The sequence below is a fragment of the Bos grunniens genome, chromosome 25, assembly GCF_055505025.1.
Source record: "Bos grunniens cultivar Pamir isolate PY7600 chromosome 25, Bosgru_T2T1.0, whole genome shotgun sequence".
Classification (NCBI taxonomy): Eukaryota; Metazoa; Chordata; class Mammalia; order Artiodactyla; family Bovidae; genus Bos; species Bos grunniens.
This window is the reverse complement of record NC_141189.1, coordinates 16,416,349-16,426,328: the sequence shown is the minus strand read 5'-3', so window position 1 is coordinate 16,426,328 and position 9,980 is coordinate 16,416,349. Positions and strand designations below refer to the sequence as shown.

At 52.4% G+C, this 9,980-nt stretch overlaps 2 protein-coding genes across 5 annotated transcripts; one reads left to right on the top strand and one right to left on the bottom strand.

Annotated features, from left to right (window-relative positions):
• Positions 1–1,497: 1,497 nt before the first annotated feature.
• LOC147345159 (putative protein T-ENOL) lies at positions 1,498–5,287 on the bottom strand. 4 transcript variants are annotated; one of them, XM_086375038.1, is made up of 6 exons: positions 4,961–5,287; positions 4,416–4,509; positions 4,077–4,221; positions 3,771–3,804; positions 3,513–3,570; positions 1,498–1,783 (listed from the first exon to the last, which is right to left on the bottom strand). In XM_086375038.1, the coding sequence occupies exons 2-6, from the start codon at positions 4,503–4,505 to the stop codon at positions 1,748–1,750; spliced, it is 363 nt and encodes a 120-aa protein (XP_086231164.1). In that variant the 5' UTR covers positions 4,506–4,509; positions 4,961–5,287; the 3' UTR covers positions 1,498–1,747. The 4 variants fall into 4 exon arrangements, with proteins under 4 accessions (XP_086231164.1, XP_086231163.1, XP_086231165.1 ...); XM_086375037.1 differs by lacking the exon at positions 4,961–5,287 and adding an exon at positions 4,807–4,954; XM_086375039.1 differs by lacking the exon at positions 3,771–3,804 and having other exon boundaries at positions 4,961–5,264.
• Positions 5,288–5,559: 272 nt separating this feature from the next.
• Positions 5,560–9,007, top strand: CDIPT (CDP-diacylglycerol--inositol 3-phosphatidyltransferase). The gene is made up of 6 exons (XM_086375036.1): positions 5,560–5,983; positions 6,079–6,213; positions 6,915–7,068; positions 7,504–7,585; positions 8,115–8,196; positions 8,315–9,007. Exons 1-6 carry the CDS (start codon positions 5,941–5,943, stop codon positions 8,458–8,460), a joined length of 642 nt encoding a protein of 213 aa, XP_086231162.1. The 5' UTR covers positions 5,560–5,940; the 3' UTR covers positions 8,461–9,007.
• Positions 9,008–9,980: the final 973 nt, after the last annotated feature.

Sequence of the window (9,980 nt, the reverse complement as noted above, 5' to 3'; positions counted from 1 at the left end):
TGTAACTGGGCTGGTGGGGTGTGGGAAGGTGGGTCACAGAGCACTGGAGATGGCGATAGTGGTCTCTCTGGAGAGAGGGCTGGGGAGAGAGGAACAATTTGGGGGAAAGATGGCAGTTTACGTTTGCAAACAGGGCAGTGTTGAAGAGGCTGGCCTGGGATCAAAAAGCCTGGCTTTAGGCTCAGCCTCTGGAGGACCAGCTGGGTCCCCTCCTGGCCTCAGCTCTCTCTCTACGGGGCTTGGCATTTCCAGGCTCTTCAGGATGGGCCATAGCTGGCAGTAGGTGCCGCTCATCTCTCACTGTTTGCGTCCATGCATGCTTGCTAAGTTGTTTCAGTTGCGTCCGATTCTTTGCGACCCTATGGACGGTAGTCCGCCAGGCTCCTCTGTCCATGGGATTCTCCAGGTAAGAATACTGGAGTGGGTTGCCATGCCCTCCTCCAGAAGATCTTCCCTACCCAGGGACTGAACCTGTGTCCCTTACGTCTCCTGCATGGGCAGGTGGGCTCTTTACCACTAGCACCACCGGGGAAGCCCACCTCTTAGTGTCTAACAGGTGGAAAACAGCACTCAATTTGTTTCACGACCAGTTGCCCTAAAAGTTGGCCCCTTCTTGAAAATTCTTGTAATAAACCCAAGTGTACCGTTCTTTCTCCCCCCAATCTTCTTGGCGTTTCAAGCATATCTGCTATTACATGTATACCAAGTATTAGATTTGCAGCCTTTCCTAAACAATGAGCTTGTTTTGTATCCTATGGGTGTCCTTTTCTTTACTCTTGGGCATTATAGGGAATTTATAACCAGTTTGTCTTAAAGTCTTTCTCCAAATCAATTGAATTTTCCTTAATTAAAATTTTATAACTAAATATAATGAAATATTTTTAGAACACTCAAAAGAGGACTGAATTTTAGGAGAACAAGAAGCAAACTGACCTTGATAAATGCTTAAGTTTGGGGCATTGATTCTGGGCCAGGCATTGTGATGAGCTCTATGCATACAATTATGTTTTTAACTCTCACAAGGTCCTTGAGAGGCAGGGACAATTATTTCCATTTTTCAGATAAGGAAACAGGGGCTTGGAGATGTGAACTGACAGGAAATTCCTCAGGAGGCTCCAAAAAGTGGCCAGACTGAGATTTAAATGCAAATTTCACAAAGCCTCCAGCACTGCCTTCCACCATGATGTGTTCCAGAGCCAGGAGGCTCCAAAAGCGCAGAGACCTCAGCAGTGACGCTGGTGGCAGGGACGGAGTCTCTCAGATGTCACAGGCCTAGACCTTACGATGCAGGAGTCTGGCTGGGAGGATGGATCTGAACCTTTGAACTCATCTCTGCCAACAGGCTGATGGATAATAGGTGGATAACTGCCTGAATTAAAGCCATTCCCATAATATGGAATATGCCATTCCAATAATATGCCCATACATCTGGCAAAAGGGGGCAGGGGTGCTCCTTTCACATCACCCCAGAGAAGTCACACAAGAGCACTGCCCAGGTTGAGAGGAGGGGAGGATCTCTGTCTCTTTATTAAAGCTTTTCATTGCTGGTGGTGTCCTTGCCAGTTGAGGGTGGCAAGGTGTGTGATGGTTTCGGAACACTTTGGAGGCTTCAGGGGTGATGTTGCTCACCAGGAACGCCCCCAGAACCGAACTGTTGAATGAGCGGTGAAAGAGGAGCTTTGACATGTTGCAGAGAGACAGAGTCCGGGGAGGGCACGAGAGGCCAAGAGCAGCACCAAAACTGGGATCATCCTCCAGACGTCAAGTTGGTAGGGAGAGGTCCCTAGAAAAGAATACGAGTCTTGATTTTAGATCCAAGGCTCATGTCTCTTTATTCTTCCATCCTTCACCTATCCATCCAATCCCTACCCTCAATCATTTATCCACTCACCATTTCCCACCCACCCACCATTCTCTTTCCATCCATCCGTCCATCCATCGATCCACCCATTCCATCCATCTATCCACCCACAAATCTATCCATCATTCCCCATTCATAATAGACACTCAATAAACATTTGCTTAGTTCCTTCTCTGCCTTCTTCATTAATCCCTCTCTTCTCTGCCAACCTCTTGAAGAGATTCTTCAGGGCTCCATCCTCAGTGCCCTTGTCTTTATCACTCTGCACAAACCCTTCCACCCCCATTGCAGGGCAACTGCACACTCTTTAACTGCCAACGCTCTCCTACATCAGATCTCTAGCATCAGTCCAGACCTCACGAGTGAGCTTTGAAGCTGCATTTCCAACTGTATACAGGGTATCTCCACCTGGAGCTCCCAGGGGCCCCTCAAACACAATCTGTCCAAAGGTGGCGTCATGCCTGCGATGCCCCAGGAAGAATGAGAAGGCTGGCGAGACGGGAAAGGGGAGCAGTCAGGGACAATGAGGTCAGACAGACAATAGGGTTGGGGAGGAGAGAGATCACGTAGGACTTTGTAAGCCATTGAAGGCCTTTGGCTTTGACTCTGAAATGGAGACCTACTGTAGACTTTTGGGCAGAAGCATGGCATCATCAGACTTAGGTTTCCCAAGTCAGAAAACTAGGAGCCCTCTGATTCCTTCTTTTTTCCCCTACCATTTCTAATCAATTACCAAACTCATTCTTCCTGGTCTTTATTACTCATATCTACCCTTTCTCTCATCTCTATTATTACTGTGAATATTCAGGACCTACTCATCTCTAGTTTGGTCTCCAATTCCTAACTGGCCTTCCAGCCTCTGATCTTTCCCTTTCCAGTTCACTCTCTCCACTGACCACCAGTGTGATGGATCTAAAATCCCAACTTCCCCTGCTCAAAACTCTTCAATGACTCCTCACCTGCAGGAAAACATCTCTGGGTCTTAATAAAACACACATAAAGTCCCTTGATGAGTCGCTGGGTGCCAGGCCTGCACAGTCCAGCAGTAAAACTGCTTCTGGCCCTACTGCCTCCCCTGCCCTAAAGGACCCACACAGAGGGGCTTCCCTGGTGGTCCAGTGGCTAAGACTCTGTGCTCCCAATTCAGGGGGCCCTGACCAGGTTCAATACCTGGTCAGCAAACTAGATCTCACATGCCGCAACTAAGACCTGGTGCAGCCAAAAAATAAATTAATTTCAACAAAAAAGAATACACACTTATACCCACGGTCATCCTCCTGAGACTCACCTCTTTGTTCATACAAGTCCTACCACTTGGAATACCCTGACCACCTCATTTTTCCCTAGAAATTTCTTTCTTTCAGTGTCACCTCCACCAGGAAGCTCCATGATTCCTTTCCTTCCTGTCCCAACTGCGGCTGCGAGTAAGTGCTCTTCTCGCTGTTTCCATTTCTGTCGTGGGCACTTAACCATATTTGTTGTAACTGGCCATTTACTTGACTGGCCCCACACTAAACTGTGACCTTTTCAAGGGCAGAGACTGTGTCATTCATTTGTGTCCCAAGTTCCTAAAACAGGGACTGGTATATCATGTGAACTCTAACCGTAAGGTTATTCGAATGGCCTTGTCATCCCTGGATCCAGCGCATACCTTCTCACGAGGGGATGGCAGGAGATGTACCTTCGTGCGGGTACGGTTTCTGTCGGAGCTAGAGATGGCGGAAGGGAAAGGAGAGAGGTGAGAACTCAAGCCAAGGATTGGAGCAATCCTTGGAGCAGAACAGAACAGGACTATGTGGTGTAAAATCCCCCTACCCTGCTGGGATGTTGTCAAACCCTGGCTCTCTCCTCTACAGGCTCCTCATCTTTCTCCCAAGACAAAGGGCATCTCCTGTGAAGCCTCACTCACCGGGTATCAGTGCCTCGGGTCTTGGTGAAGAACACTGGAAATAGAGGCCCCAGTCAGAGAAAGTACTATCCCCATAGCCAGAAAGAGATGAGGAAGGGGCTAAGGAGATTCCTGGTCAGGGGTGGGGGATGGGGACTGGGTTAGTGGGTGGGGAGGCGCTGTGTGGTCCCAGGGCTGCTGTGAGCCGGGGGGAGCTGGGGACAGACCCCTGGAGAGGTCAGTTGCGGGTGGGTTGGGGGGCTCAGGGACTGGAACTGGGGGTATGAGTGGGTCTCTGGACACAGGGGTCCTCAGGTGGGGAGTCACCGTGTTTGGATATCTGAGTCCCTCGGTCTTGTGTCTGTTTTTCCTTGATGGGCACAGGATTCATGTGGTAGGCAGCAACAAACAAGGCCTCGTCAGTGAGTTCCGTGCTGATCTGTGTCAGGAATTCCTCAGAGCGAGAAACCTTCTGGAAAACGGAAAGTTGGGGGGTTCAGCCTTAGAGTTCCCACATGGAAGTGCAGGGTTTGGAGGTTTCCAGGCTGGAGGCTCTGGGCTCAGGGTTGAGGCCGGAGTCTGAAGGCTGGCAGTCTCAGTGTCCTCAGCCTGAGCACACTCCACCTCACTTCACCCCCACCCCAAGAACCCCTCCCCAGGGCTCACCAGATCGCAGCCCAGTGAGGTTGCAGGGGTTGTGGGTTGGGATGGCCGGCTGCCCTTTTTCTCCTCATTCCTGGCAAGAGTGGATGACATTCCCCTGGGGACAGTGGGAGCCCGAGTTAGGCTGCAAAACCAGCTCACTTCTCCCAACCCCAACCCACCACCATTCCCCGGGGCCTTGGAGAACTGTGTCAGTTCTCTCTCTGAAGAAAAAAGAAAAAAGGGGAGGGGGGAGAGAAATAGTTGCTTTAAATCTTCCTAGGGGAGGGAGGAGGTAGGAGGCCCACAACACCCACCTCTCCTACCCCTTACTTCGCCCAGCAGGGGCCCTCTCTTTCCTTCTTCCCACCCAAGGCCCTTCCCAAGACAAGGCAGCCCACTTGCCGCCCCCAACCTGGCAGACGTGTCGAAATCTTGGGCTACTCAGCAGGAGGGGAGACGGAGAGGTCTAACGAGCCCTTTTACGGGCCGTGGGGACGGGGGATTTGGGAGTTGGGGAGGAAGGCTGGAAAGAGGGGAACCCGGGAAGGCGCCGTTGCTATAAAAACCTTGGCGTCTGAGGACGTTCCGCAGCCCCGTTGCCAGGAAATTAAGGATTCTAGAACCAAATGGGGGAGGGCATTTTCCCAGCTGGTCGCATTCGCTTCCCCGGCTTCTCCACCCTCTCTGGGTCCCTCCTTGCGGGCAGTGACCCCAGCGTCAGTGGCTTGAGAAACTTGGGAAGATCACGGACGGTGGACCTTGGCACCTAATCCTCCCACCACTAGGGGCAGGCGAGAAACAACCCCTCCCCAGGCCGCCTTCCAGCCTCTCTGGACGTCATCTCTTTGCCTGGAGCCTGCGACAGCAAATGAGAGCCGAGAGAGGGGGCGGGGAAGGGAAAATGTGGGCTGTACCAAATAACTTTGCCTTTTGGGGGTGCAAAGACTCTGGATGGCGGGATCTTTTTGCCATTATGTCCAGGAGTAATATCCTCCGCAGAAAAGAAAGTAGAGACATTTATCTAGACCTCTTTCTCTTTTGATCTGTCCTTTTAAGCCCCTTCCTTTGCTCAGCGTCGATGATTCTTTGCCCCCTCTCCTCCCTCTGTACTTTGGTACGAATCGATGGAAAGGGGCGGAGGGAAGAAAAGGAAAAGGAAGCGGGCAGATCTTAAAGGGGACGCATCCATTTCTTAAGTCTCGTTCCTTTCTCTAATTTTGCAAGGACAAACGCAGAAAAGTAGGTTCCGGAAGCCGAGCGCAGCTGGAGCAGCAGGGGCCGCAGCTGTAGGCGGGAGCTCCCGCGAGGCAGGCGGAGGCCAGCGTCTGCCCATAGGAAGGGCGGGGTGTGCGCGCCCCCTGCTCCCGGCGCACAGCTGGGTCGGCCCATGCTCCGGCCGGCAGCGAGCTTGAACATCTGGGACCCGGCAGGGACCTGCACGCAGTGGGCGTGGCTGATGCGCCGGGCTGGAGAGTGAATCTGCACCGGGGCTGGGACAGAGTTGGCACCTCCAGTTAAGGCCCAGAGCGGCCAGGGGACCTCCGCGATGGCAAGCGAAAATATCTTCCTGTTTGTGCCTAACCTCATCGGTGAGTGCTACCCGCGGCTCCGGGCGGAACGGGAGGGCCAGGGGCCTTGGGCAGGCTCCCAGATCTGCCCTGTCTCACCCTGTCTCAATTCCAAGGTTATGCTCGGATTGTCTTCGCCATCATTTCTTTCTACTTCATGCCCTGCTGCCCCCTCACGGCCTCCTCCTTTTACCTGCTCAGCGGACTTCTGGACGCTTTCGATGGACATGCTGCTCGAGTCCTTAATCAAGGTGACAGACATCTCTAACAGCCTGTCCCACAACCCTCTGCCTCCTTTTTCCTGCTTCCTCAGGACCTCGGGGTGGGCGGGTACTCGGGAATCCGAGGGCTGTTATTCCCATCTCTGTAGAAGACAGTCTAGAATGACCTGGTTTTGGAGCAGAAGGGATTGAAGCTCCCTGTTGAGAACGAGCGCGACTGGGCATGGCAGTGGCAGTGCTAGAGGCTTTTCTGAATAAAAAGCCTTTCAACAGGTTATTGGGCATCTGCTGTGTGCCAGACACAAGCAATCAGCATTCCAGAAGGCATGTTTAGAGGGAGGATGGAGAAGGAAGGGAGATAGTTTCTGGAGGGTTGACCTCATTTTTTATAATCTGTTCTTCAGACCGGAAGAACAGACTTCCCTAAGACTTCAAATCTTCTTGTCTTGAGACCTGGACCTTTGGTTATGGATTGATGAGTTGTAGAGCTAGCTAGCTTTCTCACGCCCTTTTACAATGTTGTCTCCACTCTACTAGGCTTCCCCCTTTTATGGTATGGTGACCTTTGCCCTTTGACCTTAACACTCCAGCCAGAGCAGTCTGCTTTCCTCTCCCCTAAGTGGATGGTGGGCATTTTCACTCTTAGACTCTGCATCAGAGTGATACACCAAATACGGCCCCTGTCACAGCTCCATTGTCCCCTGACAGCCCCTTTCCACCATTTTTCTCAGGGACCCGGTTTGGGGCCATGCTGGACATGCTGACAGACCGGTGCTCCACGATGTGTCTGCTGGTCAACCTGGCCCTGCTGTACCCTCGCGCCACCCTTCTCTTCCAGCTCAGCATGAGCCTGGATGTGGCCAGCCACTGGCTGCACCTCCACAGGTCTGCAATTCTGGGGATAGGGACCGGTGGAAGAAGAGGCTACATGGGGAGGGATGAGACCTTCTCAGGGGGTATCTTCAGGCTTCTGGGGAGGTCTCCTTTTTGGCTGTGCTTTGTTAAGGGAGTCCGGCGAATCTTCTCTGACTCAGCATCCTATTTTACAGTTAGCTCAGTAATCTTTAAAACTCTTTTGAGGATTCCAAAGAGATAACATCCCTTCGGAAAGGGGATGGGGCTTTTGAATCCTGATTTTGCTTCCTCCAGCTACCCAGCTAGACTGTGACTTCTGGCCCAATGGTCCTCAGCTGTGCCCCAGTCCCCACTCTCTTCAGCAGAGGCAATCCCAGTACTTATGTAATGGGGGTTGCATTGAGGATTTGGTGGGCATTCCTGGTGATGCACGCTCATGGATTCCCCCTCTACTTTCTCCCTAAGTTCTGTGGTCCGAGGCAGTGAAAGTCACAAGATGATCGACCTGTCTGGAAACCCTGTGCTTCGCATCTACTACACCTCCAGAGTGAGCCTTTGCTGCCCCTTCCTATTTGCTTAGGGCAAGTCCTGGCCCCAGCACTGGGCCCAGGGCAGGATTGGTAGGGAGGGTGTGTGTGAATTGCTCAGGCAGCAGGTGTGCGCAGGAGGGAGGAACTGAGTGGCTTGAGGGGTGAGGGAAGGAGGAAGAAGCCAGAGAGGTCTGCAGAACCAGCTCTCTAAAGGCCTTAGGCCATAATCAGGAGTGTGGTCTTCCTCCTGGGTGGGCTGGACGGTGTTAGTACCTCCAGGTAGGACAAGGAGGGTGAGAATTGCAGCATTGCCAGGTAAGAATATCTTCCTCTTTTTGCGTGTCCTTATGGTGAGTGCTGCCCATGGCTCCAGGCTGAAGGGGAGGGTGAGGAGCCTTGGGTAGACTGATCTGCCCTGTTCCCGACATCTTCTCCACACCACCCTGCACCCCTCTCTCCCAGTTCCTGGTCCCCTGGCCCTTAGTTGGAGGATGGGAGCCACTGCCCTGCCATCTTGCTCAAGCAGCCTTTTTGCCGTTTGTTTAGCCTGCTCTGTTCACCCTGTGTGCTGGAAATGAGCTCTTCTACTGCCTCCTCTACCTGTTTAATTTCTCCGAGGGACCTTTAGGTAGGAGATGAGGGACTGGGCAGGAGGATGGGAGGGGGTCTGGCCTGCCCGGGGAGACAAGACCCCTGCCTCACCTGCATCCTGTTTTCTCTGGCTCACCCTTGATCCCTTCTCACAGTTGGCTCGGTGGGTCTTTTCCGAATGGGCCTCTGGATCACCGCCCCTATCGCCCTGCTCAAGTCTCTCATCAGCGTCATCCACCTGATCACAGCTGCCCGCAACATGGCTGCCCTGGACGCGGCAGATCGGGCCAAGAGGAAGTGACCGTGGAACCTCCAGCCCCTGGTTGCCCACCTGCCCTGGGAGTCTCACAGTGCCACGTGGCTCCCCAGTCTCTCCCTAGGGGGAGGGCCCAGGCTCACATCTTTCCAACTGTGTCATCCAAACTGCTGGGAAGGAGGGGTGGGCATCCTCTTTGGTGATATGATGTTCTCCGTAATCCTGGGGACCAGTTCTCCCACCCCCGTAATTGCCAAGGACCTGGACTTCAGGAAGGATGCTCAGGAGGCCCTACCCACACGGGCAGTGCTTTGGGGGCCCCAAGAGAGCTGGCTGAAGACTGGGCATTGTCACACCTGCTGGATCAGCCCTGGGATCTGGCTTGGCCTGAGATCTTAGGGATTTGAGTAAGGGAGGTGGGATAGGGGCCAGGGTTCCCAAGAGGCAGGGATTCAGACCTCTGCCCTTGGCTGGAGGAAGCCTGTGGGTACCGTGGCTGGGCGAGAAGGGGCTGTCAAGATCCCCATTGCAATCTCCTCTGTCCTGGCTCTGAAGGCCTTGATAATAAAGGAGGGGATGTCACTGTTCTGGAGTTGGTTGCCTTGGAGATACTCTTGGAGCAGGGCCTGGGTTGAGGGGAGAGGTTGGGGGAAAAATGATGATCCATCTGGATACTAGCTTACTGGCTGGCTCCTTCCTGTCACTCCTCGGTGACCTCAGCCCCTCCCTGCCACCCAAGCTCATTCTGTGTCCTCTGCCTACTTTATTTTCTTTACAACACCTGTCACTGGCTGTCTACAGTTACTTGTGTACCTGATATTTTCTACTTACTAAAAATTAAACTCCGCAAGGGCACAGACTTTTCTTATTCTTTCTCTGTCCCTACAAAGAAGATTATTCTTGACCTGGCATGTCATAGCCACTTGGTAAAGACCCATGAATAGATGGGTTGGTTTCTGAGAGTGTGGTTCTTTGAGCACGTATGGGGTATTTCTGGAAAATTCAGCTTCTTGGACCCTGCACCAGACCTCCAGAGTTGGGAATTAAGGGATAGGCCAAGAAGTCTGGGATTGTAATAAACCCCAGCTGATTGATTCTTTTCCCCAATTACATTGAGAATCACTGACCCTTCTTAAACATTTTGTGGGTACCTACGAAAGAGTAAGACACAACTGAGCGACTGAACTGAACTGAACTGAACCAATAGGAGATATTGTTCTGGGCATCTGTCCCTAACAGCTTACCCCTGTCATCTGAACAGAAAGCTGCCTGGCATCAGCTTTGACAAGAAAGACTATATTGAGCCAGATACCATATGCCAGATCCTGTACTGGGGATTCTTTGCAGATATAACTTATTTTACCCTTATAAGAGCTTAACCAAGAGGGGCTCATGTCTGTTATTGTTGCTTAGTCGTGTCCGGCTCTGTGACCCCATGGACTGCAGTACACCAGGCTTCCCTGTCCATTAGCAACTCCCGGAGATTGCTCAAACTCATGTCCATTGAGTTGCTGATGCCATCCAACCATTCTCATCCTTTGTTGCCCCCTTCTCCTGCCTTCGAT